The following is a 27,779-nucleotide window of genomic DNA, read 5'->3' as shown; positions in this document are numbered from 1 at the left end:
AGAAGGAAGGAAGTAGAGGGAAAGAAAGAATAAGAATGAGGGAGAGGAAGAAAGATGGGAAGGACAGAAGGAAGAAAGGAAGAAAGGAAGAAAGGAAGAAAGGAAGAAAGAAAGAAAGGAAGAAAGAAAGAAAGGAAGAAAGAAAGAAAGAAAGAAAGAAAAGAAGGAGCAGGAGGGAGAGAGGAAGGAAAGAGGTGAGAGAAAGAAGAGTAGGAAAGAAGGAATAAAGAAGGAAAGAAAAAGAAAGAGGGAGAGAAGACAGAGATAAAGAAGGAAGGAAGGAGAGGGAAAGAAAGAAAGGGAAGGGGGGGTCGCTGCCTTGATTCAGCGCCAGAAAAGAGCGCGAAGGGACCCAGGGGCAAAAAGCATTTCCCGTGCAGCGTGAGGCAGCGGGTGTCCGTTTTAGGAGAAGTGCGTAAAGCCTCAGAGTTGCACATTCGTGAGGCTGAGCCGCTGCTGAGCTCACGTTCATGAGGCTGAGCCGTGGCAGGAGGAGGAGGAGGTGAGGCAAGAGGAGGGGGAGGCGGCGGCTTGCCGGGTCGGTGTCGGTGCCCGGCAGCGCCGTGCGGAGAGTCCCGAACCTCTGGGACGCAGCAGTGCTCTGTAGCACTTTGAATCCTCCTCCTCCTCCACACGGCACTGCTGGGTGCTTTATCTGTGCTTCAGCAGCAGCAGCAGCAGCAGCCGCCGTTTCCAGGCGCTGAGCCGTGGCAGGAGGAGGAGGATTCAAAGTGCTACAGAGCACTGCTGCGTCGCAGAGGCTCGGGACTCTCCGTGCGGCACTGCCGGGCGCTGACCCGGCAAGCTGCCTCCTCCTTCTCCTGCTGTGGCTCGGGGCGCTCCACGCAGCGCTGCTCTGGCCGCCTTTCTAACCCCCCCCCCCGCCCCAGCTGTTTGTCGGCGCTTTGTCGGCGCGGCGCTTCAGCAGCAAGGTCCCACTGCTGGGTCCCGCTGGCTGGGGCGCTCGGCGGGCCACATGACGAGGTCTGGCGGGCCGGATTTGGCCCCCGGGCCTTGTGTTTGACACCCGTGCCTTAGGAGGAAAGGCTTAGGGAGCTGGGTATGTTTAGCCTGGAGAAGAGAAGGTTAAGGGGTGATATGATAGCCATGTTCAAATATATCAAAGGATGTCATATAGAGGAGGGAGAAAGGTTGTTTTCTGCTGCTCCAGAGAAGCAGACACGGAGCAATGGATTCAAACTACAATAAAGAAGATTCCACCTCAACATTAGGAAGAACTTCCTGACAGTAAGAGCTGTTCGGCAGTGGAATTTGCTGCCAAGGAGTGTGGTGGAGTCTCCTTCTTTGGAGGTCTTTAAGCAGAGGCTTGACAGGCCTATGTCAAGAATGCTTTGATGGTGTTTCCTGCTTGGCAGGGGGTTGGACTGAATGGCCCTTGGGGTCTCTTCCAACTCTATGATTCTCTGATTCTATCTGGTTACCTTTTCACACCTTGACATCAGGCTGCCCATTTCAAGGGCTGGTGTGAGAAGGTCCGCGGCTCAGAAAGTGGAAGTTCAGCCCCCAAATGGGCACATTTTGCAGCCATGCGGGAGCGCACGGGGGGGGGGGGAGGACCAGGACAGGGGGGCTCCTGCCTCCCAAGAACCATTATTATTACTAGGATTAATCACTATTATTAGTTGTAATAGTAGGAATGCCATCCGTCTGAGTGCCTCATGGCGATTTTGCAAGAAAGACGCCTTCAGCTTTGGGCAAATGAAGAGGGTGGGCCAAGGCAGAGGCAAGGCTGCTTCTCTCCCCCCCCCCCGCCCTCCAGGGGTCATGTGGGGGGTAGGATTTCATTCGGAGCACAGCGCTGACTCTTTGAGGGGGCCACCACCCCGAAGCTGATGGGCATTGCCATTCTTATGATCAATTATGTGGGGCAGGTAAGCAGGCTTACCTGCCCCCACTATTGTATTCATAGAATCATAGAATGCTAGAGTTGGAAGAGACCACAAGGGCCATCCAGTCCAACCCCCTGCCATGCAGGAAACACCATCAAAGCATTCCTGACATATGCCTGTCAAGCCTCTGCTTAAAGACCTCCAAAGAAGGAGACTCCACCACACTCCTTGGCAGCAAATTCCACTGCCGAACAGCTCTTACTGTCAGGAAGTTCTTCCTAATGTTGAGGTGGAATCTTCTTTCTTGTACTTTGAATCCATTGCTCCGTGTCCGCTTCTCTGGAGCAGCAGAAAACAACCTTTCTCCCTCCTCTATATGACATCCTTTTATATATTCATCATGTTGTTGTTGTTGTTGTTGTTAATCAAACTTGCATACCCCCCCATAGCCATAGGTCTCGGAGCGCTTCACCCTGTAGCGCGGCGAGGCTCCGTCATGTGGCGGGGAGTCCCGCCGCCTCGCCTGCGGCTACTGCGTCCGTCTCTCCCCGCGTGGGCGTGGCTTCCCCTGCCGCTGGGCTGACGTAGAGGGGCGGGGTTTTCGCTCCTCCCCTCGGCCCCTCCACCGCGCAGCCGCAGTGCCTCTCCTCGCCGCCGCCTCAGTCTACCTCAGGAGGTCGGTCGCCGGGGCCGCCGCTCGCCTTCGCTTCCCACCGCCGGAGCGGCCAGGAGCCGGGACCGGGGGACGCCCACCCGCCCGGGCGCTTCCGTGAGGGAGAGAAGGAGGCCGCGGGGTCGGCGGGGGATGGGCGAGGAAAAGGCCCCGGAAGAATGGGCGGGAAGCTCGTGAGGAGGGGGCGGAGCCGCCGGCGGAGGGAGGGGCCTCTGACGCAGGAGGGGCGGAGCCTCTGGAGGAGGCGTCCTCGAGCCCAAGCGGGGAACACCAGCATCATAATTCCCCATAATTTATGGATCCCAGGAGGAGGAGGAGGATTGTTTTGACAGCGGAATAATGCATAAGCCCCGGAATATCCCGCTCGCCTGTGAATCGAAGAGTCAGAAGGGGCCCCCAAGGGCCATCTAGTCCAGCCCCCTGCGATGCAGGAATCTCAGCTCAAGGATCCCTGACAGATGGACGAACTGCTATGAAACCTCCCAAGGAAGGAGAATCCTTGATTTGCAGTGTTGGAAGGGGTTCCCAAGGGTCATCTAGTCCAACCCCCTGCAATGCATGATTCTGAGCCTCTTAGCCTCCGAGGAAGGAGAGTCCGCCACCTCCCGTGGAGGACTGTCAAATAGTTCTTGCTGTCAGAAGCGCCTGCCTACCAAAAACAGTGTCAGCTGAAGAAAAACCTTTTACTTTATACTGAGGGACAAATGTATGAGGAAAGTCCTGCAGATGCCGTCCAACCTCTGCTAAGAAACCTCTGTTCCATTATCAAACGGCTGTAGCCGTCAGAAAATTCTTCCTGGTGTTAAGTTGGAATCTCCTTTCTTGTCACTTGAAGCTCCTGGTTCGAGTCCTGCCCTCCAGAGCAGGAGAAAGCAGGCTTTCTCCACCTTCCATGCGGCCGCCCTTGAGATATTTGAAGATGGCCATCGCCTCTTCCAGGCTAAGCATATCCAATCCCCTCAAGCGTTCCTCATAAGGCTTGGTTTCCAGACCCTTTATCATATTCCTCTGCACACCTTCCAGTTTGAACTGGGAGATGTTAGAATAGTTAGCTTCACTCTTTCTGGACCAATGAGTTAAAAAAACACACTGAGAAATGGGTGACAGCAGAAGAAAGAACTGGCGCACGATTGGCTAGCACAAATATGCTGGATAAGGAACACAGAAGAGGAAGCAAACACGGTCATTGGTTGTGAGGAAGCTTATACTTCATTGAAGGTGATCAGAAAAAGATAAAATTGTTGACAAACCGTTTCCAAGCGCTTTACATTGGAAGAACCATTGCTGCAAGAAATATCTCCGCTTCCTTGGATGACCACATTTGGGTTCTAATATTATTATTACTATTTTATTAAATTTGTTAGTCACTTTATCTTGCCCAAGACAACTCAAAACTTCCTTATCTCCACTTTCCCTGCACAAGGCATAATTTCATATCCTTCCATCATCTCATAAGCACCTCTTCAAACGCATACGGTAACTTACTTTCCCCCCAAGCTAAAAACCCCAAATACTGCCGCCTTTCCTCATAGGGGAGCTGCTCCCCCCCCGATCATTTCTCTTGCCCCCCTTTTCAGACCTTTTCCAGCACTACGATATCCAGGGCAGATGTGGCCACCTCTGCTCACCAAGCGGAGTCCCTGTTCTGGATCCTTGGAGGAACCCACTTTCTACATCCCACCCTCTTTTTCCTACACTCTGCTTCCTGCTAACTTAACCAGTCCCTGACCTGCTGATTCTAGGACTCCTAAGCATCCTCCTTGGAGATGCCAGACGGAGGCAGGGGACTGGGGTGGCTGGTCCCTAAGGGCCATCCCTGTGCATGGGAGAGGCAATGCTCAGGTGTGTGTGTAGTGGAGGGAGGTGGGCAGTCGGGCCCTGGCTCAGTCCAGGGGCACCTGCCTCTCTTACTGCATTGGAATCCATGGGGGGGCAGTGTCAGGAGTATGGGCAGGAGTCAGGCTCTGGGGCCTGTAGTGCTTTGCAGGACTGGGGCATGCCTCAACTTGTGCTGGAGAGGCAAGGAGTAATCACCCAGGTGAGGCCACTTGAGATCTCACTGCACCTGGTGGCAGGAGCTGGGAGGGATAAAAGCCCAGCATTTCCCTTCAGCTCTTTGCCACAGCAACGCTATCCCTGCCTGGTTGCGTCTGGCCTCCTGTTCCTTGGACCCTTGCCTTGTTGCTGCTGTGCTTCTTGGACCCCTGCCTCGCCTTCGCCTTGCTCCTGCCCCGTGGACCTTCGCCTTGCTTCTTGTTCCTGGATCCTTTGCCGTGCTCCTTGGACCCTTGCTTCGCCTTCGCCTTGCTCCTGCCCCGTGGACCTTCGCCTTGCTTCTTGTTCCTGGACCCTCGCTTTGCCTTCGCCTTGCTTCGTGCCCCGTGGACCTTCGCCTCTGCCTTCGACCCTGCTTCTTCACCACCATCTTGCCTCTGGTCCTGACGCCCGCCGACCGGACCGTGACAGGCAGCTTGTGGGCCTTATCACCACTGGGACACTGAGATCCCAGAGGCAAGCCAAGGGGAGGGCGAAGAGAGGCTTTTGAGAGGGTCCAGGGACGCAGGTGGCGCTGTGGTCTAAACCACTGAGCCTCTTGGGCTTGCCGATCAGAAGGTCAGCGGTTCGAATGCCCACGATGGGGTGAGCCTAGCAGTTTGAAAGCACGCCCCGAAGTGCAAGTAGATCAATAGTTACTACTCCGGCGGGAAGGTAAACTGCGTTTCTGTGCGCTGCTCTGGTTTCGGTGTTCTGTTGCCCCAGAAGTGGATTAGTCATGCTGGCCACATGACCTGGGAAAACTGTCTGCGGACAAACGCTGGCTCCCTTGGCCTGTAAAGCGAGGTGAGCGCCGCAACCCCAGAGTCGTCTGCGACTGGACTTAACTGTCAGGGGTCCTGTACCTTTAGGGTTTGAACAGGGAAAAGATGAGATCGCCTGCCCTGCTCTTTGAGACGGTTCTGCACCCAATTCCAAGGGCTGCAGGCCTTAGGTTCTCACCCTTTAAAGTCCAGGCTTCCCCTTGCGGCCAGGACACAGACTGAGGGCTCTCCCCTGCCAAAGTTAGCCGCCCTATAGTTCCTGGGCTTGAGTTACGATGCTCCCAGTGGTGTTGAAAGCCCTAAAGGACTCGGCCTCTGAGAGACCACCCCTTCCCCCAGACCTGCCTGGGCATTAAAATCTCAACAGTTCTGGTATGTGTGGGGTGAGCAGGTGGCTCGGGGGAGAGAGCCTTCTCCACGGTGACCCCTTAGCTCTAGGTTCCCCTCCTTGCTCTGTGATGGCGACTTGTTCTAAGCTCTTTTAAAACTGCCATGGCTCCCTCCTCATGGAGGATATATGAAGGGCCTTTCCAGGGGTGGCACCCCTGCAGCAGAGAGGCCCCCCTGACACTTTGGCTTTCCAGATTCAATGCCTTTCTGCGAGGTGTATAGTTGCAGGTCTTCATCTGTGGGAATGTTGGTGCTGCTGTGTGCGTTTTGTAATATACTTTTAATTCTCCGCTGCCTCCCCTAACCAGGCGTGCACCCCCCCCCCCCGGTGTTATGGAAAACAGCTCCCAACTGGATGAGGCTGACAGGAGCAGCCCTCCGAAACAAAATTCTGGGGGCACCTGGTGGGGTATGAGGTTGTGGTTATTTGCCTTCCTTAGGGCTTGAACCCTTAGGGGTTCAAGAAAGAAGATTCCACCTAAACATTAGGAAGAACTTCCTGACAGTAAGAGCTGTTCGGCAGTGGAATTTGCTACCAAGGAGTGTGGTGGAGTCTCCTTCTTTGGAGGTCTTTAAGCAGAGGCTTGACAGGCATATGTCAAAAATGCTTTGATGGTGTTTCCTGCTTGGCAGGGGGTTGGACTGGATGGCCCTTGTGGTCTCTTCCAACTCTAGGATTCTATGATTCTATGATTCTATTCTATGGTTTTAATGTTTGGTTTATGGCTTTGGTTTTGATGTGTGCAATTGCAGAGAACTTTTGCTACCAGTAACAGTGGAAAGAAGGAAGGAAGGAAGGGGCATGGAAAGGGCGTCGGGGGCCTTGGCCGCTGACCTGCAACTGTGGGCATGGTGGGGCCCTCCTTTCCAGAGGCTAGTGGGCCTGGCCGTGAGGACACCCCCTGGGCTGGGGAATCTGGGACTCTGGCCTGTGCTGAAGCCCCAGAGCGGCTTCTCCAGATCCTGGCCGTCTCGATGAGCTTGGCTTCTTCACTCCCATTCCCACCCATCACTTTTAAGGACCTAAAAATATCCTGCGAATTCAGAGAGCCGATCCTCTGGTCCTTTGGCACCTGGAGGCTGAGGCTGCCTCCCTTTTCTCCTTGGGCCTGGGTTGCAAGTTGCACCTTTTGGGGTGACCTGCTTGTCATCCCCACACTCTGTAGGCAGCTGAAGCTCCTCCCCTAAACACACATACAATAAATGGACTAGATTCTAGGACTTGGCTGGGTTTTTCTCACCACTAGAGGGCAGCACCACCTTGCCAGGCGAGGCCCTTATACAACTCCCCATCCTCTGCTCTCTCTCCCCCCCCCCCAATATGGAGATTCCATCCACGCTCTCCAAATGGAGGCTCAGCTGCAGAAGGAAGGGAGGAAGGAAGGAAGGAAGGAAGGAGAGGAAGCTCCTCTTCCTCCTCCTCCCAGGTCCACTGGTTGTCCTTCCAACTGAGCCCTCCCAGACCACAGAGGCTGCTGAGGGCTCCCCAGGGTGGGATCGCTGCAGCAGCCCCCCCTCCTCTGCCAGGGACCTCCTGTAGTCACCCATCCCACCACGCCACATAGACCAGTGTTTCCCAACCAGTGTGCCTCCAGATGTTTTGGGACTACAACTCCCATCATCCCTAGCTCGCAAGACCAGTGGTCAGGAATGATGGGAGTTGTAGTCCCAAAACATCTGGAGGCAGACTGGTTGGGAAACACTGACATAGACCATCTGGTGGTTGTGGGGAAAGGGGGCTGAAGAGGCTGTCCCAGCCCCCAAGCCAAGTGGCATCCAGCTTCCAGGGGTGACAATTGTCCCTCTGCTCAGCAAAAGGAGGAGTCTCCAGCCAAGTTAAAGCAGCAAAACAGCGGTCAGTTGACCTGATCTTTATTTGTTGCAACAAGGTTCAAACGCGCAAAGATTAGGAACCCCGAGCATGGGGTCGCATGAACTTTTAAGACCTCTCCCCATTTCCCATAATACATTTTTCAACAGCATCATCAATACATCACAAATCGCAGAATCATAGAGTTGGAAGAGACCACAAGGGCCATCCAGTCCAATCCCCTGCCAAGCAGGAAACACCATCCAAGCATTCTCATAGCTGCCACGTTTTCCCTTTTTATAAGGGAAATTCCATTATGCTGAATAGGCTTCCTCGCGAGAAAAGGGAAAACTTGGCAGCTATGCGGCTGTCAAGCCTCTGCTTAAAGACCTCCAAGGAAGGAGACTCCACCACACTCCTTGGCAGCAAATTCCACTGCCGAACAGCTCTTGCTGTCAGGAAGTTCTTCCTAATGTTGAGGTGGAATCTTCTTTCTTGTAGTTTGAATCCATTGCTCCGTGTCCGCTTCTCTGGAGCAGCAGAAAACAACCTTTCTCCCTCCTCTATATGACATCCTTTGATATATTTGAACATGGCTATCATATCACCCCTTAACCTTCTCTTCTCCAGGCTAAACATACCCAGCTCCCTAAGCCGTTCCTCATAAGGCATCGTTTCCAGGCCTTTGACCATTTTGGTTGCCCTCTTCTGGACACGTTCCAGCTTGTCAGTATCCTTCTTGAACTGTGGTGCCCAGAACTGGACACAGCACTCCAGGTGAGGTCTGACCAGAGCAGAATACAGTGGGACAATAAAAGTATTTACACATCCCCCTAGCTTTGAAAGTATCTCTCCTTTGAAAGTATCAGGATCCAATCCACCATTCCCTGGGGTATGTGCTGTCCTTGATTGCCTCCTGCCTCCTATTGTGAGGCTAAACAATTCACATCTTCTGGAGGGGCAAGGGGCATGTGACCTTTATGCTTAAGTGATTATGGAGGCAGGACGGGTCCTGGATTCCCCTCTTCCAGAGAAGTTATTGGAACCATTGGAACCAAGGAAATCGGTCAAACCGTTGAATTTTGGTGATTTTGAAGTTTCTACAGTTTTCTATATTGGGTAGTCAGTGGAAACAGTAAGATACGTGGTCTCTGCTTATTGCTACAATTTTATAGGCTGCTTTTCTGAGCCTCTCTGCATGTATGGTGCTTGTGTGAACAGTGAAGCAGAACGTCATTGTCATGGCCTTTGTTTGAGGCTGTGGGGGGGGGGACTTGGGATTTTGGGGGAGTCGTTTAGCTGTCCCGCCCCATCCCTGGTTTTAACACCTTGCACAGACCTCTGGCTCTGCTACAGGAACAGTCTTGGCTCATTTGGGGTGTGTGTGTGTGAGAACACCTTATATGCATAAAAGGGTCCCAGGGAAGGAGAGGGTCCTTTAAAGGGTTAGGTTAAAAAAGTCACCCTCCTGTTATTAACACCACACACTGTAGTGAAAATGGGGCTTTGCTGACCCCAGCTGTGGTGTTGGCATCACCTGGTGGGCCCAGGTGAGACCCCCCACCCCTGCTTGAGACCCTGGAGAGCCACCTGCCAGCAGGTGGACCAGGGTGACCTAACATTAGGAAGACCTTCCTGACAGTAAGAGCTGTTCGGCAGTGGAATTTGCTGCCAAGGAGTGTGGTGGAGTCTCCTTCTTTGGAGGTCTTTAAGCAGAGGCTTGACAGGCATATGTCAAGAATGCTTTGATGGTGTTTCCTGCTTGGCAGGGGGTTGGACTGGATGGCCCTTGGGGTCTCTTCCAACTCTAGGATTCTGTGATTCTAGGTGATCCTCATGTAGGAGAGGGCCATGCTCCACATCCACGCTCGGAGATAGCCATGTTTATGAATGCTAGTTGCTGGAATCGGCTCTTGTGCTTGGTTCCTGCTTGCATATTTCCATAATGGGCACCTACTTTGCTATGGTGAGGACAGGATCCTGGGCTCCCTTTGGGTCTGATCCTGCAGGCTTTCCCTCTGTTCTTATGTTCTTGTGCTTCCTCTGTCCCTTTGCTTGTTGTTTGGCCCTTAGGGTGGCAGCAATGGCGGCTGTTCTCTTGAGGGTGGTGTTGGGGTAAGGGGGGGGCTCGCCTTGGATTTGGGGGGGGGCAATGGCTGCCTGATCCTAACCTCGAAACAAAATAAAAAAATTCCTTCCAGTAGCACCTTAAAGACCAACTAAGTTTATATTTTGGTATGAGCTTTCGTGTGCATGCCCACTTCTTCAGATACACTTGAAACAGAAGTGTCAGACCCTTATATATATACAGAGGGTGGTGGGGGTCGGTGGGAGTGGGTGATGGGCTGATGGGAGTGGTAAACCTGTAGATGGCTGTTAACGACTGCTGATGACTGCAATTAGTCCTGGGGGGGGGGAAGCAAGGGCTGAGGCGCTAAAGAAAGCTTGATCATGCATAATGAGATAAGAATCTGATGTCTTTATTCATCCCAGGTGGCTCCATGGTTTTAAGCTTGGTAATGAGTTCCAATTCAGCAACTTCTCTTTCCAGTCTGTTCCTGAAATTTCTCTGTAATAAAACAGCTGCTTTGAGATCTTGTATAGAATGTCCTGGAAGATTGAAGTGTTCTCCTACTGGTTTCTCTGTCTTATGGTTCCTGATGTCAGATTTATGTCCATTTATCCTTTGGCGTACGGTTTGGAAGTACAGTACCGTAAGTTTGTCATTGGTATGAGCTTTCGTGTTATCTGAAGAAGTGTGCATGCACACAAAAGCTCATACCAATGACAAACTTAGTTGGTCTCTAAGGTGCTACTGGAAGGATTTTTAAAATTTTGTTTCGACTACGGCAGATCACTACGGCTACCTACGGTACCTGCAACTGAGGAGGGAGAGGGGCTGGCCAGAGGTGGGGGTGGGAGGGAAGGAAGGGGGTGCCCAGGGGGCAGGTGTTGGGGCCTTTGCTTAATGCTTCCCTTTCCACTTTGCGCAGATGTGCGAGGAGCCCCTATGCACCGCGCCCAGTACATGCACTCCCCTTACGACCGGCCCTGGAACCCCCGATTCTGCATCATCTCCGGAAACCAGCTGCTGATGCTGGATGAGGAAGAGGTGAGAGGCTGGCAGGTCATGGGAGAGGGGGGCGCTGGGGGGCAGTGGGAACGGGGAGGGTGGGCATTTTGCTCTGGGGGGGGGCACCAGAGGGAGCCCATTGGAAGCCATCACCCCCATCGCCCAGCCACCCTGAGACTTACAGCTCATACAACTCTGTATGCAATTAAATAAAACTTCCCAAAGACCAAATATAAAAATAATACTTTTATATTCCACCAAGTGTCCGTTTCACAGCATCTTAAAAAGCAGAGACATCACCTTGCCTACAAAGGTCCGTATAGTTAAAGCTATGGTTTTCCCAGTAGTGATGTATGGAAGTGAGAGTTGGACCATAAAGAAGGCTGATCGCCAAAGAATTGATGCTTTTGAATTATGGTGCTGGAGGAGACTCTTGATAGTCCCATGGACTGCCAGAAGATCAAACCTCTCCATTCTGAAGGAAATCAGCCCTGAGTGCTCACTGGAAGGACAGATCCTGAAGCTGAGGCTCCAATACTCGTGAGAAGGCCACCTCATGAGAAGAGAAGACTCCCTGGAAAAGACCCCGATTTTGGGAAAGATTGAGGGCACTAGGAGAAGGGGACGGCAGAAGGTGAGATGGTTGGACAGTGTTCTCGAAGCTACGAACATGAGTTTGACCAAACTGCGGGAGGCAGTGGAAGGCAGGAGTGCCTGGCGTGCTATGGTCCATGGGGTCACGAAGAGTCGGACACGACTAAACAACAAAAATGCAGTACCAAAATCATATTCAGGTGCAATACAGGAAGTCTCAAGGCCAAAGTTCCGTCCAAATATTCCTTCATTCAGTAAAGAGAAAATAATCACTAGAAGAAGAAGAAGAAGAAGAAGAAGAAGAAGAAGAAGAAGAAGAAGAAGAAGAAGAAGAAGAAGAAGAAGAAGAAGAAGTTGCTAAAGGATAATCCACACACCCGAAAAAGCTGTCCACATCCCTGAGTGTTGTAGCTTTCCCTCAGTCACTCAAACTGCAGTGCCTCAGCTGTGTGAAACCCTGAGATCACCTGATGCCAATCTCTGGGTCCAGTGTCTTCCTCCGGTCAGCCCACAATGGAACGATAAGACGGCAAAGCACATTCTCAAATAGAAAAGTCAGTTCCATAAAACGGAGAAGGCACTCTGCTTATTGGTGGAATATAAAGGTCTTTTTATATTTGGCCTTCGGGAAGTTCTACAGAACATGCGTACAGAATTGTATGACTGTTTCTTTATTTCTCTGCATTCCTTGTATTTTGCTCGCCCTGAGATGTACGGCAAATTCGTAGAGGAAAGGGCTGTTGAGGGCTACCAAATGCTAGTTGCTGAAAGCTGCAGGAAAGGAGAATTGCTCTTGGGTCCATAGAATCACAATCCTGTAGAGATGGAAGGAACGCCAAGGTCATTTGGCCATCCGACCTTTGCTTAAAAACCTTCTGGCGGTTCCCTCCCTGCGAGAAGTGAGGTTACAGGGAACCAGGCAGAGGGCCTTCTCGGTAGTGGCGCCCGCCCTGTCGAACATCCTCCCATCAGATTGAAGGAAATAAACAACTGACTTTTAGAAGTTATCTGAAGGCAGCCTTGCTCAGGGAAGTTTTGAATGTTTGATGTCGTATCGTAATTTGTCGCAAGCCGCCTAGAGCGGCTGGGGGAACCCAGTCAGAGGGAAGGCATATAAACAATAAGTTATTGTTGTTATTATTACTAAGGGAGAGTTAGTAATTATAGTAATAATAATAAAATTATTAAGGGACCCAGGTGGCGCTGTGGGTTAAACCACTGAGCCTAGGGCTTGCTGATCAGAAGGTCGGCCGTTCGAATCCCTGTGACAGGGTGAGCTCCCGTTGCTTGGTCCCAGCTCCTGCCAACCTAGCAGTTTGAAAGTGCGTCAAAATGCAAGTAGATAAATAGGAACCCCTCCAGCGGGAAGGTAAACGGCGTTTCCATGTGCTGCTCTGGTTTGCCAGAAGCGGCTTTGTCATGCTGGCCACATGACCTGGAAGCTGTACGCCGGCTCCCTCGGCCAATAATGCGAGATGAGCGCGCAACCCCAGAGTCGGTCACGACTGGACCTAATGGTCAGGGGTCCCTTTACCTTTACCTAATAAAACTATTAGTAGCAAGGTTATTATTATTACTAAGGGAGAGTCTACCACTCTCCTGAGGGAGACGATTCCACTGTCAAACTCCTCTTATCCTCAGAAAGTAATAGCCCCATTCTGTACTCAGCCTTGGTCGGACCACACCTGATTCAAGGAAAGTTCTCCTTCAGTTTTACGGTAGTTGGAATCTCCTTTCTTGGAGAAAACAAGCCCCCCCTTCTTCACCTCTGATGATGGCCCAAATCCTGCCAGGCTCTGGCCACCTGCCCGGACACTGAGGTCCAGCGCCAAGCGCCTTCTGGCGGTTCCCTCGCTACGAGAAGCCAAGTTACAGGGAACCAGGCAGAGGGCCTTCTCGGTGGTGGCGCCCGCCCTGTGGAACGCCCTCCCACCAGAGGTCAAAGAGAACAACAATTACCAGACCTTTAGAAGGCATCTCAAGGCAGCCCTGTTGAGGGAAGCTTTTAATGTTTGATGGATTTCTGTATTTTAATATTTGGTTGGAAGCCGCCCAGAGTGGCTGGGGGAACCTGGCCAGATGGGCGGGGTATAAATAATAAATTATTATTATTATTATTATTATTATTATTATTATTATTATTAGACACACACCCTCCCAACTATGTTTAAAAACCTCCAACGAAGGAGAGTTCCTTCAACTTCTGAGGGAGTCTGCTAGGAGTTAGGAGATAAATGCTCATTTCTCTCTGGTGGGTGCTGGAGACCCCCACAAGGCACCACAGCTGGCCCATAGCTGCCAAGTTTTCCCTTTTCTCGCGAGGAAGCCTATTCAGCATAAGGGAAAATCCCTTTAAAAAAGGGATAACTTGGCAGCTATGAGCTGGCCTCGTGGAGCCTGAGAGGGGTCAGGGTGGTTTAAATCCTCGGGGGTCCATGGGGGAAGGCAGCCTCCTGCATTTGGGAGCCTTCCTTGTGAAGCAGGGAGGAGCATGATGGGAAGCCTGAAGTGGAGAGAGAGAGAGAGAGAGAGAGAGATGGGTCAGAGTCCCCATCACCACCACCACCCCTTGTTGAGTTGGGGCCTTGTCTCCTCCTGCTTCTGCTTCTCCCCTGGGAGCACCACGTTGGCTCCCGAAGCTGCTTGGGTGTGGGGTGGACTGTGGGGTGGAGCGGGTTGGGTCTCGGGACTCCTTTTCCCCTCTGCTATCTTCTCTTGTGCCCTGGTGTCTGCCTCTCTCCTCGGCCAGATCCACCCCCTGCTCCTTCGAGAACGCCAGCGGGATCCCGCTCGGAACAAGCTCCTGCGCCGGACCGTCAGCGTCCCTGTGGAAGGGAGACCCCACCCAGAGCACGGTAGGGGACCCCGAGGGAGTGGGTGCTGTTAAGGGGGGTGGGCCATACACTTGGATCATACCAGGGGGGGGGGGGAAGAGCACCATGTGATCCCAGCAGATCCTGTGCAGGGAGAGATCCTTCCCCACCCTCACCCCCAGCAGTGATCTGGCTTGCCTTCAGAAGCCTCTTGGAGGCAGGGACCCTTGAGGTTGCCTTTTTGCCCCTGCTTTTCCTCTCAGCTGCAAGGAGGGGGTTCTGGGTTCCATGCGGAGGAGCACAGCCTCTAGGGCAGAGGAGACTCCCTGCCCACCCCTGCCCCCTGGCAGGAAAAGAGAGAAGCTTGAGGGCAGGATCCACCCCATGTCTAGCAGGGTGGCACTTGGGTGTGGGGCTGCCCTCCCCCCAGAAGAGGGGGCTCTCCTGGGTCTCTCAGATCCGCAGGCGACGCTGCCACCCTCCCCTCAGCCAAAACCTCCTTCCTCCGGGGACATTAGAGCACACACAGCATGTTGAAAGTGCTGTGGGGTCGTGATTACAAACCCATGGATGCCCCTCCAGCCAGGGGCGTAGGAAGATAGGGGTGGTGGGGGCGGGCCGCCCCGAGCGGCGCGATCTCAGGGGCGCCATCATGGCTGCCCACCCTGCCCCCAAAGCATGTGCCCTGCCCCTGTGCACGGCGCGCCCTGCCCCAAAACGCACACGAGGCAGCGTCACGCTTGTGGGTGGCATGACGCCCCTCGCTGGCAATGCCCCTCGGCTCCGTCCAGGGAGAGCGGGCGCCGCAGCAGGAAGGGGGCCAGGACCGGTGGTGCATCCCAGGGGAATTGGGGGAGAAAGTGCTCCCAGCCCAGGTGGTTGATCCAAGGGATCCACTGTGCGCAGTGGCTTTGAGAAAGGCAAATTCCATGCTAGGGATCATTAGGAAAGGAGCTGAAATTTAAACTGCAAATGCCGTAATGCCATGATGCAAATCTGTGGTGTGACTGCAGGCGGAGGAGCCCTGCGTCCTGTTCTGGTCGCCTCGCCTCACAAAGGATATCGTAGAGTTGGAAGAGGTTTGGGGAAGGGCCACTGAAGGGATCCAGGCGAGGGAGCGGAGAAAGGGGGCAGAGGTTAGAATCATAGAATCATAGAATCCTAGAGTTGGAAGAGACCACAAGGGCCATCCAGTCCAACCCCCTGCCAAGCAGGAAACACCATCAAAGCATTCTTGACATATGGCTGTCAAGCCTCTGCTTGAAGACCTCCAAAGAAGGAGACTCCACCACACTCCTTGGGAGCAAATTCCACTGCCGAACAGCTCTTACTGTCAGGAAGTTCTTCCTAATGTTTAGGTGGAATCTTCTTTCTTGTAGTTTGAATCCATTGCTCCGTGTCCGCTTCTCTGGAGCAGCAGAAAACAACCTTTCACCCTCCTCCATATGACATCCTTTCTTGTATTTGAACATGGCTATCATATTGGGACTTTTCAGCTTAGAGAACAGGCGAGGAAGAGACAGGATAGACGTTGGTAGGATTATTCACGGCCTGGGGACAAGAGGAACCAGTCGGCCACTGTGAGAAGAGGATGCTGGACTGGGTGGCCTGATCCAGCAGGCTTTTCTTACATTTTTATGCATGCCAGGCAGTGCCCCAGGCCTCTGCAGGGCTGTTGAGAATGTGTGTGTGTGTGGGGGTGTGTCTTCAATCAGGTCTGTCCCTTCAACCCTCCTCCTAAAGCTCCCCTGGGTAGGAAAGGGGGAGCACAAATCCCCATATAGTGAATGAAATGAAACCACCTCCTGAATGGGGCCTGAGCTGGCAGAGGCTGGCCAGGAGGCTCAGGGCCGAGAGGATGCGTCCATTTCGTCCGCTTGTGTGAAATCACACTGGAGCCCCCCTCCCGTGACTCTTTGGGGGGGTCATTGGGGAAAGGGAGGGAGCTTCTCTTTACCCTGACCAATCCCCTCCTTAACGAACCTGTACCCTAATAATCCCTCTGATCCAGGCCAATTTGGGTCAGGGACGTGTGTTCACAGGTGCCTGCCTCATTTCCCCTTCTGCGTAGGGTTGCCCTATGTCCTGAAAATCCCAGACATGCCCGACCGGGGAGAATTTTATGTTTTAAAGGAAATGTCTGGGGTTTTTTGGGGGGGGTATTTATTTATTTAAGGGACGCAGGTGGCGCTGTGGGTTAAACCACAGAGCCTAGGGCTTGCCAATCAGAAGGTCGGCGGTTCGAATCCCTGTGACGGGGTGAGCTCCCGTTCCTCGGTCCCAGCTCCTGCCAACCTAGCAGTTCGAAAGCATGTCAAAGTGCAAGTAGATAAATAGGAACCGCTACAGCGGGAAGGTAAACAGCATTTGCGTGCGCTGCTCTGGTTCGCCAGAAGCGGCTTTGTCATGCTGGCCACATGACCTGGAAGCTGTACGCTGGCTCCCTCGGCCAATAATGCGAGATGAGCGCGCAACCCTAGAGTCGGTCACGACTGGACCTAGTGGTCAGGGGTCCCTTTACCTTTACCTTTATTTATTTATTTGGCTCGGGCCAGCAGCCATTTGAGCTGTCCACTTTTTTGCTGTCACTGTTCCTTAGGGGACTCTCCTTCCCTTCCCCATGTCCACCCCCTGCATGAATCGCCGTGGGGCGAATGTCGCCCTCAGCTACCCCATGGAGATTTCACTTGGGCTCCCCACACAAGTGCCACCATGGGGTGAGAGGGGACAGTCAGATAATGGAGTTGGGGAGGTGGGGTGTCCCAAATTAGCCGAGGACACCCAGTTGTTCAGGGTGTTGGAGACAAGGGATTTTGAGGTCCCCCAAGACGATCTCTCCAATGTGGATGGGTTGGGTAGCACTGGCCTTGTGGTGGGGTGCAGGGAGAGGGGCCGCGTGGGGGCCCTGAGGTGCGGGAAGTGGGCCCACAAGCACATCTTTGGGCATAGAGACGAGGGTGCTCCTGAACAAAGCGCTGGTCACTGAGCAGCCACAACCAGGGCTTCTGGCTAAAGGGCATGATAGGACCTGTGGGCAGAGGGTCTGTTTTGCATGCAGAAAGTCCCGGCTTCAATGCCACGTGGCATTTATAGGTGCAGACAAACCCATGGCTTGGTGTGGAGACGGCTGCTCTGCAGTGCTGACTGTGCCCCCCCTCTGAAATCCTAGAACAGGCACCCCCAAACTTCGGCCCTCCAGATGTTTTGGCCTACAACTCCCACAATCCCTAGCTAACAGGACCAGTGGTCGGGGAAGATGGGAATTGTAGTCCAAAACATCTGGAGGGCCGAAGTTTGGGGGTGCCTGCCCTAGAGAAACCCTGCAGGCAGTGCAGTCTGGAGTGAGTCAGGATGTGTTCCCAGTCTCGCCTTTCAAGACCCCATCCTAAAAGGACCCCAAGTAGTCCCTGAGGACCCTGCCCTGGCCCCACTGCAAGGGTTCAGGGGGAGTTGCAAGGTGTCCTCGTCACATGGCCACTTGGTTGACTTGTGTGGATGGACTGGACTTTGGCAAAATAACCAAAGCCATGGAGGAGGAGCATGCAATGCAATTCTGGGCTGCATCAAGAGTATAGCATCTAGATCTAGGGAAGTAATAGTACCACTGTATTCTGCTCTGGTCAAACCTCACCTGGAGTACTGTGTCCAGTTCTGGGCACCACAGTTCAAGAAGGATACTGACAAGCTGGAACGTGTCCAGAAGAGGGCAACCAAAATGGTCAAAGGCCTGGAAACGATGCCTTATGAGGAACGGCTTAGGGAGCTGGGTATGTTTAGCCTGGAGAAGAGAAGGTTAAGGGGTGATATGACAGCCATGTTCAAATATATCAAAGGATGTCATATAGAGGAGGGAGAAAGGTTGTTTTCTGCTGCTCCAGAGAAGCGGACACGGAGCAATGCATTCAAACTACAAGAAAGAAGATTCCACCTAAACATTAGGAAGAACTTCCTGACAGTAAGAGCTGTTTGGCAGTGGAATTTGCTGCCAAGGAGTGTGGTGGAGTCTCCTTCTTTGGAGGTCTTTAAGCAGAGGCTTGACAGGCATATGTCAATAATGCTTTGGTGGTGTTTCCTGCTCGGCAGGGGGTTGGACTGGATGGCCCTTGTGGTCTCTTCCAACTCTAGGATTCTATGATTCTAAGGAGGAGGAGGAGGAGGAGTCCCATCTCACAAACCTATTAGAGTTCTTTGAGTGTCAATAGCTCTATAGACAGAGGGGGTTTGGACGATGGGGTACTTGCACTTTCAAACAGCTTTGGAGAGAGCGATGTATGTTGGGGGGATCTTAAATTCCCATACACACTCCTGGGGTCTGGACGGGAGCGAGACCTTGGGGTCATCGTAGGGACCTCTATGATCATTCGTATAGGGATCGAAGCTATAACTGCCACTATTACCATTCCATTATACAAATGGATGGTGCGGCTGCGTGGGGAGCCCTGTGTCCTGTTCTGGTCGCCTCAGCTCAGAAAGGAGATCGCAGAGTCGGAAAAGGTTCAGGAAAGTCACCCAGGTTTCCGGAGCAGTCAGTCCCCTGTGAAGAAAGGAACTTTTGAGTGTAGAAAGATGGCAAGTGAAAGTGACATAGATGGAGGTTTGTGAAGTTGTTGGGTTCTGCTTCTTCCCTTTGGGAACATGGACCACTTATAAACGCCATCTCCAACTCCTCAAAAGAAAGACTTCATCAATGGGGTCTCGGAAATTGTTACACATCACTTGGGAAGACAGGCAGACTAGTACCAGTGTCCTGGAAGAAGCAAAGATCACCAGTGTGGAAGCAATGAGTCTTCAACATCGACTTTGTTGGACTGGTCATGTTGTGCGGATGCCCAATTATCCTCTTCCAAAGCAACTACTTAAAAATGGAAAGGGTAATGTTGTTGGTCAACAAAAGAGGTTTAAAGACTGTCTCAAGGCAAATCTAAATAAAAAAGTAGTATAAACACCAACAACTGGGAAACACTAGCCCCAGACGAAAGGGAGAAGGCATGCTTGGCAAACCCTCCCCGTGATCAACTCCCCCCCAGAAACCAATGTCCCCACTGCGGAAGGACGTGTGGATCCAGAATTGGCCTCCACAGTCACTTACGGACTCACTGTTGAGACCCTGTTCACGGAAGACAATCTTCCTCGGCTACGAGGGATCGCCAAAGCAGCAGTAGAAGCATTGGGATTGTTCAGAAAAGGGAAGGGGAACGGCCAGAGGCCTTTTTCTGGGTGAACCCCCCCCCCAAGGAGCCGCATCATATCGCTGGGGGCACCCATGGGTGCTCTTTTCTCCTGTTTTGGGGGGACCTTGGCTGGGCTTCAGCTGCAGCCCCCGCCCTCGTGACCCACTGCCAGCAGCTTCTCAGCTATTCGCTCCAGAGCGCCCCCCCCCCCCGTGTCCCTATCCCATAATAGTGAGTTCCATTGAAAGGTAACGGCTCCCGGGCGCTTGACAACTGTTGCTATAGGAACCCTCTCTCCCTCTGGCTGCCTTCCCAGGCAGCCCTATTCAGAGCTGGCCCTTCGTGGGTGTTGCTGCGAGGGACCCAGGAGTCCTGGCTCAAATGCTCTCCCTGCAGGTGGCTGCAGGGCCCTGCCAGGGTGTGTGGGGAGAGGGTGAGCGTTGAGCTCCCCCCCCCCGCAGTGGAGGGCTTTGTTCCAGGCCCCCCCAGCGGAGGACGGGGGTCTCCTGCTTCCCCCAGTCCCCCTGTCCTGGCTCCCCATGGGTCCCCTCTCTGGAGATGGGGGGGTCTTTGGGCTCTGGCCTGCGCCCTCTTCTCCTAGGGGTGTTTTGGGGGGAGGGCAGCGCGTGTGTGCCCTTCGCTCCCCTCTCCCCTCCCTCTTCATCCTCCCTCCCCCCCCCCTTTTCCTGCTTGAGGTTTAAAAAAAGATTTTTGTCTCCCGGAGAAGTTGGCTTAAAAGGTTTCCATGGAAACTCCAAGAAGAGATGAAGGGGAGAGGCAGCCGGAGACAGGCGGAATCCGGGGACATGCCCCCCCCCCAACCCAACACACACACGCGCGCGCGCGCACGCGACGCCCCCTCTTTTGCCGCGGGCCTCCAGCGCCCCCTGCTGGCCTACTGCCAAACTCCAGCGCCGCCCCCTCACCTGCGCGACCCGGCTTCCCTCCCCCCCCCTGCGGTGACCCCGAGTGACCCTGCTCGGGCAGAGGGGCCTAACGAAGGCGCAGCGGGGAGGGACACCCGCCCCCCCCCCGGACCCAGAGATTTTTTTTGGGGGGGGGAGAGAGAGCAAGCGCCTCTCCCTTACGGAGACTCGTAGAGTCCACGATTGGGGGGATCTGCTCCGGGGCGTCTCGCTTTCGTCACCCCAAAGGAGGGAGCAGGGGGGGGTCCTGCAGACGGGGGGGGCGCGGGGAGTTTTGGCTTTCCCGCCTCGTGGCCGGACTTGGGAGTGCCGGGCGCGCTGCGGCCCCTGCTGCCCGGTGTCCCGGGGCCCCTCCGCCTGCCGTGCCGCCCGTGCCCGTCCCTTCCCGGCTTTCCCGCGAGCGGCTGCTGACAGGCGAGCCCGTCTCCTAGCAACGGCTCGGCATGCTGCGGGGAGCGAGCGGGCGGGCACCGGGCGGGCGGGCGAGCGACGAGCAGGCAGGCAGGCAGGCGCACGAGCGGGCCAGCTGCGCCGCTGCAGGGGCCGGCGGGGGCCAGGGGGGCGCTCGCTCGCCCGGCTGCATGGCCGGCTAGGATCGGGCCCGGCGCCCCCCCCCCGCGCCGCCCCCGCGGGGCCTTGGCGATGGGCCGCGCCCGGGAGGAGGAGGAGGAGGAGATGGAGCCCGAGCCCTAGCTAGCGGCCCGGAGGGAGGCCCCCCGGTCGCCGCGCAGGTAAGGGCCGGGCCGGAGGCTCCGCCGCGTGGGAGGGGGCGAGGGCGCTGCGCGGGCGGAGGAGGAGGCATCCGATGTGGGGGGGGGGAAGCTGCGCGCACCCGCGTCTCTGCCCCAACGAGCGAGTGGATGAGGGCGGGCGAGCGGGCAAGCGCGCCCCCGGCGAGGGCATGCGAGGTTGCGCCGGGGAGCCGATCCTACGGAACCTTGCGCCGGGCGGGGAGAGGAGCTGCGGGCTCCACCTGCCCGCGCGCGCTCCCTCGCTCGCCTCTCCCGCTGCCCGGGGAGGGGAGAATGGGGGGGGGGGTCGCCGCTTGCCTGCGTCGTGCGTGCGTGACGGGGGAGGGGGACTGCGCTGCATGCCGGGCGGGGGGGGGAAGGACAGGGAGCCCCCCTCCCCTGGCACCCGTGCACGCTTCTGGAGTGCAGCGCCTCCCTCGCCCTTCTGGAGGACCTCAGGAGAGCCCAGGGGCAGAGGTGGCAGGCAGCTGGGTCAGTTGCCCAAGGGAGCTCCTCCTAGCCCAGCGTGGCCTCTTTTCACGGGGGGGGGGCCCTGCCAGGTGAACCCCCACCTCTCTTCCTCTCCCCACCATGCCAATTCCTCCCAGCAATGGTCTTCCCCAGTGGCTCCCAAAGGCCAGAGGTCACAGCAGCAAGAGCGCCTCTGAGCATGCCTTCCCAGCCCCATGGCAGCCTGCACAGGAACTTCTCCCATGGACTAGCCTGGGCGCAGGTGTGCTGAGGGGCCTTGAGGGGGCAGCAGCTGAGCACCCCCCCTCCCCCCCCCACAGCAGGTGCCACAAACCTGACCACCTGGCTCAGCAGAGGCTCACCTGGAAGCTGCTGGCTGGCTTTGCCTCCTCACAGCCCCCCCCCCCCAGCTCCTAAAGGCAAACCAGCAAGCCAAGAGGGGCGCAGGGTGGGGGGAGGGAAACCCTAGCAGGCAGGATTCCTGGGGCAGCTGGCCAGGGAGCCCCCCCTCCTTTCCCTCATGCTGCCTTTTAGCCCCTACAAGAGCCGCATGGTTGCGGTGGGGGGCTGGCTGGCACCCCATGGCAGGAATGTGCCCCCATAGGATACCTGCAGGTGGGGCCTGTGGGGTGGGCTTTGCTTAGAGGGAACCCAGGGATGGTTTTTGAAAGGTGTGTGTTGGGGTAGAGGAGGAGGTGTTGCCTCAAAACCCCCCCCCTTGCCCCTGCCGTTGGCGATGCCCACGTGGTTCCTCCTTGGGGCTGGACATGAGGAGAGTGGGCAGCAGGCAGGAGAGCTGCCCTGTGGTTCCCTCTCTGGACAGCCCAGCCTAGTGGGAAGGTCTCTGGCCACAGGCACCTCTCCCCTAAAAGCTGCTCTCCCTGGTCTGGCCTGGGAAGCTGAGCAGGGTGAGGCCTTTTGGGAAGACTGGGGGCCACTGGCAGCCGTCTGTCCCAGAATCAGGTCCTGGCAGCTGGGAGAGGTCTCCTGAGCTGACCCCCCCATTTCTTTCTCAAGGTGCCTTGACCCAGATGTGGGGTGGGTGGAGGGGGGGCCTGTGCCCCGGAGCTGAAGCCAGGCCCCAGAGCCTGGAGAGGGGGCCTGGGAGCACCGGCCAAGTTGGACGAGTGGCTGGCTGGGGGGGGGCAGCGAAGGCAGATGGCTCACCCACGGAGGAGAAGGAGGCGCTTGGGTGCAGGAACAGATCCCTCGCTCTGTGTGCTTGGGGAGGGCAATGGGCATGGGCCCCTCCCTTGTCTGGCTTCAGGCAGCAGCCACCTTCTGCTACTGGGGCATCAATGGGCAGGGGGAGGACCAGAAGTCCCCAGGGCAGGGGGGGAGAGGGAAGATAGGGGGGGCTTTTTGCCAAGTGTTGATGCTGGGAGGAAGGGGTGAGGGATGGCTCCCCCCCCCACTGGGCCTGGTTTGAACGCTCTTCATCAGCCACAGCCCCCCTTCTCTCCCCCCCCCGCTCAACTGCCCCCAGAGCAGGAGCCTTTCCTCTGGGAAGGCTGGCTTGGTTTGGAAAGTCCTCCCTGGGGGTGGGGGGCTTTCTGCCCTATGGACGCTGCCCTTTCCTCTCCCCACCCCGGTCACAAGCTTGGCCTGGCTGGAGGGGCCTTGGCTGAGCCATGGGGAAGAGGGAAGGTGAGGGGGGGGCAGGTGAGCTGCATCCTGGCCTCTTCCTGCCCTGTGAGCCCCTTGCAGGCAGGGAGAAGCAGCCCAAGAGGCAGCCGTACAGTCAGGCAGCCGTCAGCTTAGGAGGGACCCCAGGGGTCCTTTAGCCCAGGGCGGTCCGACCTCTTGGACTAAGTGGGTCACCAGAGTCTGACGCGGAAGCAGCAGGCGGCCGCACACTGCCTTGTCGTGGGGAGTGGGGGGGGGAGGCCAAAATGTGATGCTCCCTCTGGGCTTTGGGGAGGAAGGAGGCCTGGCAGAGTCCTAGCGCCCTCCCAGCTCCGTCCCAAAGTGGGGAAAGCGCTAACTTTGGGGAGGAGGCGGGAGGACCCTGGCAGAGCATCGCGCCTCCTTCCCAAAGCCCAGCACCTTGCTTCGCTGGCGGGGGGCATGAGATGTTGCCAAGGGCCACCCCAAAAAGCATCTGCGTCTGGCCACCCTGATCGAGCCCAACCGCCTGCCCCCCAGGCAATGCCTGGCCCAGAGACAGAGGCCCTGGCCTTCTTGTAGGCTGCTGGGGCTGCGTTCGAGTCCCGCTTGCTCCTGGGTGGCCTCTCTGGGAACAGCAGGAGGCTGGCCTAGGTCCAGCTGCTTTGGGGCTCTTCCGATACTCTTCCTAGCTGACTGGCGCCTGCTCTCGCTCACTGCGCCTTTTTGTAAGCCCCCCCCCATTCTCCCGGCCTGCCTGTCAAGTGCTCATCACCACCACCCCGTCCTGTCAGCATGGCCAGCTGCTTCCGAGCAGATGTGCCTGAATTGGGGAGGGGGAGGCCGCAAGATCTGGCTGCTCAGCAGATGTGCCAAAGAGCGCCCCCAGTTGAGTGACAGCTCACATTCCAGCAACCCTTCTGGGCTGGGGGGGGCTCCTTGCCCCTGCCACCTCTCTGGGCGCCCAGGCCCTGACCCGCCGGCCTTTCACTCGGTCCTCGCGCCAAGTGACAGCTCCGTGTGAGTGATGGAGGGAGGAGCCCCCTTGAGATGCGCTGCCCAGGTCCGAAACTGCGGAGGTTGCAGAGCTGGGAGGTTCAGAAAAAGGGCAGCCCAAACAATGGAGGGGAGGGAGCGGCTCCCCTGCAAAGGAACGTTGCTGCCTCCTGTGGGAGGGAGTTCCATAGGTCAATTGTGGGCTGCATGAAGCTTCCTACATTCAGCTTTCTGGGATGCTATGAGACAGAGAGGCCTTTCCATTTTTCCCATAGGTGGATAAACTTCTGCCTCTTCTCTAAACTTCTCTTCACTTTGGTGGTCCTTTTCTGAACCGTTTCTAACTCCGCAATACTCTTTTGCAGGGACACAGCTTCAAATGTGGCTGCCCTATAGACTCGTATAAAGGCATCCACCTGTTAGATTTGGTGGCGATTTATGTGGAAATGGTTTAGCTTGCTTTCCTTTCCTTTTTCATGTTTCATTTTTTGTTTATGAGTACTTTTGTTACGTTGCAGTTATGTATTTCTTTATGTTATAAGCCGCCTTGAGCATGGTTTCAATTGTGGGAAAGTGACATACAAATACAATCATGTATATATGTAGGAATATTGGCAGTTTTGCTTTCAATCACTTTCCCAAAGAACCCCTAGTATGGCATTTTTCATGGCCTCCACACAACCTCTTCACCAAGGTCCCTGCTATGACCCTAAGGTCTCGCTCCCGAGGCTGTCACGTCCTGTTCAGACCCCAGGAGTGTGTATGTGAAGTTAATATCCCCCCCCAAACATACATCATAGAATCATAGAATCATAGAGTTGGAAGAGACCACAAGGGCCATCCAGTCCAACCCCCTGCCGAGCCGGAAACACCATCAAAGCATTCCTGACATATGCCTGTCAAGCCTCTGCTTAAAGACCTCCTGAATTTACCCTGAATTGCATTTGCCATTTTACTACCCGTTCCCTTAGTTTGGAGAAGTCCTTTTGGAGCTGGGTATGTTTAGCGTGGAGAAGAGAAGGTTAGGGGGTGATATGATAGCCATGTTCAAATATATAAAAGGATGTCATATAGAGGAGGGAGAAAGGTTGTTTTCTGCTGCTCCAGAGAAGCGGACACAGAGCAATGGATTCAAACTACAAGAAAGAAGATTCCACCTAAACATTAGGATGAACTTCCTGACAGTAAGAGCTGTTCGGCAGTGGAATTTGCTGCCAAGGAGTGTGGTGGAGTCTCCTCCTTTGGGGGTCTTTAAGCAGAGGCTTGGCAGCCATATGTCAAGAATGCTTTGATGGTGTTTCCTGCTTGGCTGGATGGCCCTTGTGGTCTCTTCCAACTCTAGGATTTTATGATTAGAAGGCATCTCAAGGCAGCCCTGTTTAGGGAAGCTTTTAATGTTTGATGGATTTCTGTGTTTTGTTGGAAGCCGCCCAGAGTGGCTGGGGGAACCCGGCTAGATGGGCGGGGTATAAATAATAAATTATTATTATTATTATTATTATTATTATTATTATTATTATTATTATTATGGAGTTCTTTGCAATCTCTCTTTGCTTTAACAACAATTTAGCCTCATCCACAAACCTGGCCACCTCACTGCTCGCTCCTATCTCTGGGTCATTTATGAGCAAGTTAGAAAGCTCAGGTTCCGATCCTTGGGGGGGGACCCCATTTCTCTCCATTTGGAGAACTTCCTGCAGCTAAATCGATTCCTTCTTGTTCCTTGACTGCTCCGCCTTACTCGGAAGTCTTTGGTGAGGAATTTTGTCCAAAGCTGTTTGAAAGTACCCCATCAACCAGATCTCCTCTGTCTATACGGGCTGGTTTGTGAGATGGGACCTGCCTCTGCAGAAGCCATGCTGGCGCTGCTTCAGCAGGGCTGAATAATAACAATAATAACAATAATTTATTATTTATACCCCGCCCATCTGGCTGGGCTTTCCCAGCCACTCTGGGCGGCTTCCAACAAAATATTAAAATACAGTAGTCCATCAAACATTTTAATCTTCCCTAAACAGGAATGCCTTCAGATGTCTTCTAAAAGTCTGGTAGTTGTTTTTCTCTTTGACATCCGGTGGGAGGGCATTCTACAGGGCGGGTGCCACTACCGAGAAGGCCCTCTGCCTGGTTCCCTGTAACTTGGCTTCTTGTAGCGAGGGAACCGCCAGAAGACCCTCGTCGCTGGACCTCAGTGTCCGGGCAGAACGATGGAGGTGGAGACGCTCCTTCGGGTATACTGGACCGAGGCCGTTTAGGGCTTTAAAGGTCAGCACCAACACTTTGAATTGTGCTCGGAAACGTACTGGGAGCCAATGTAAGTCTTTCAGGACCGGTGTTATGTGGTCTCGGAGGCCGCTCCCAGCCACCAGTCTAGCTGCCGCATTCTGGATTAGTTGTAGTTTCCAGGTCACCTTCAAAGGTAGCCCCACGTAGAGCGCATTGCAGTAGTCCAAGCGAGAGATAACCAGAGCATGCACCACTTTGTTATGTTACCTTTAAAGCTGCTTTTCACTAGTGAGTGGCCCGTAGTATCCCAGAATTGGCGTTCCATTGACTATTTTCCGGTCCTCGGGTTACAGAGGGCCAAGTCCTCCCTTCTGCTATCAGGATGCCTGTTTTCTGGGGGGAGCTGTGTTGCTGTCAGGCCCTGCTGGCGCCTGGGCCCCTTCTCTTTGGGGTGCCTGGTTGTCCACAGAGAGGAGAAGGCTGGGCTCGGCTGGACCTCCCTGGAGTTGTGGCAGCGTCTGGGGCAGGGGCTTGGAAGTTGAGGAGCCAGAGGGGATTGTCGCCTCGCTTCCCCTGCAGGACTTTCAAGCTCTAGTAGCCGTGTCACAGGCAGAAACCCAACCGTTGCAGGGATCCATCCAAATATCCCATTTGGAATCCCATGCCTCTTCTGAGGTGGCAGTGCAGCATCAGCCCAGACCCCCTGGGTCCTGGGGGGGGGTATTTGGTGGGTGGTCTCTCAAATGCAGGTGCCAAGTGGCCTGGGTGTGTGTGTGTGTGTAGGGGGGTAAATAGCCAGGCAGGCCTCTGTGCCGCTTTGGCTGCTATTTCCAGCTCTGACGCCAATTCTTTCTGCTATTTGAGGCTCCTGTGTGTGTCCCCCAGCCCCTCCTGAGGAGGAGGAGCTGCCTCCGGCAGAGCTTCTCCCCCCCATCTGCTCATTCACAACCACCCAGCGCCACACATGCCAGGCGGTCCCCTGGAGGCAGCACGCAGGAGGCCCCCCCCCATGATGATGCCCCTCTTGCCTATGGGGAGAAGAGGAAGCCCCCTTCTTCTAGGGCCAGAGCCTGGCTGGGGGAAGGGGCGCCCCGGCTTCTCTGTCAACCACGTGCTGAGGCTGGGGCGGTGCCCCCCATTTCGACGGAGGGGGGCGCTGCCCGTGTCGTTCTGCTGTCACCCCCCATCCCTACAAGAAGACCCTGCTGCAGCCGCACCGGACCCCCCTCCCCCTGTGGCCTCCACTCTTCTCCACTGGCTCCCAGGGGGCACTCCCCACGGCCACGGCAAGGGGGCACCCCCCGTGACGGCCACCTCTCCTTTTGCAGAGCACCACGCTGCCCGTTCCCGTCGGAAGAGCGTCCCCGGAGGGAAGCAGTACAGCATCAACATGGACGCCCCACCCGCTCCGCCCTTCCGGCCCTCGGTGAGCAAAGACCCCCCCACCCCACCCCCACCCTCCCTCTCGCACCACCGGGGGTCGTGCATCTGGAGGAGGAATCCTAGAATGGGAGAGTCAGAAGGGGGGAACCCAAGGGCCATCTAGTCCAACCCCCCCCCCCCACAGTGCAGGGACCAGATCTGCAGGATCCCTGAGGGGCCGCCATCCAACTCCCTCCAGCGAAGGGGAG

The 27,779-nt window shown here is 55.2% G+C and overlaps 1 protein-coding gene across 13 annotated transcripts in view; it reads left to right on the top strand.

The window, feature by feature from the left end:
- The first annotated feature begins 2,376 nt into the window (after positions 1-2,376).
- Positions 2,377-27,779, top strand: part of SYNGAP1 (synaptic Ras GTPase activating protein 1) — a 60,455-nt gene continuing 35,052 nt past the window's right edge. For 7 of the 13 annotated variants that reach the window (XR_015948575.1, XM_088664309.1, XM_088664312.1 and 4 more), the window contains exons 1-4: positions 2,377-3,999; positions 10,536-10,654; positions 13,959-14,064; positions 27,477-27,574. Coding sequence is in view for 12 of the 13 variants with exons in the window: in XM_088664309.1 (XP_088520435.1) it covers positions 10,553-10,654; positions 13,959-14,064; positions 27,477-27,574 (306 nt within the window). In the remaining variant the exon portion in view is untranslated. Of the gene's footprint in view, positions 4,000-10,535; positions 10,655-13,958; positions 14,065-20,603; positions 20,851-27,476; positions 27,575-27,779 lie in introns of those variants that run through there. The other 6 variants (XM_060271098.2, XM_060271096.2, XM_088664314.1 and 3 more) reach the window with 4 other exon arrangements.

This window comes from Zootoca vivipara, chromosome 2 (genome assembly GCF_965207765.1).
Source record: "Zootoca vivipara chromosome 2, rZooViv2.hap1.1, whole genome shotgun sequence".
Taxonomy (NCBI): domain Eukaryota; kingdom Metazoa; phylum Chordata; class Lepidosauria; order Squamata; family Lacertidae; genus Zootoca; species Zootoca vivipara.
This window is presented reverse-complemented; position numbering and strand designations above follow the sequence as displayed.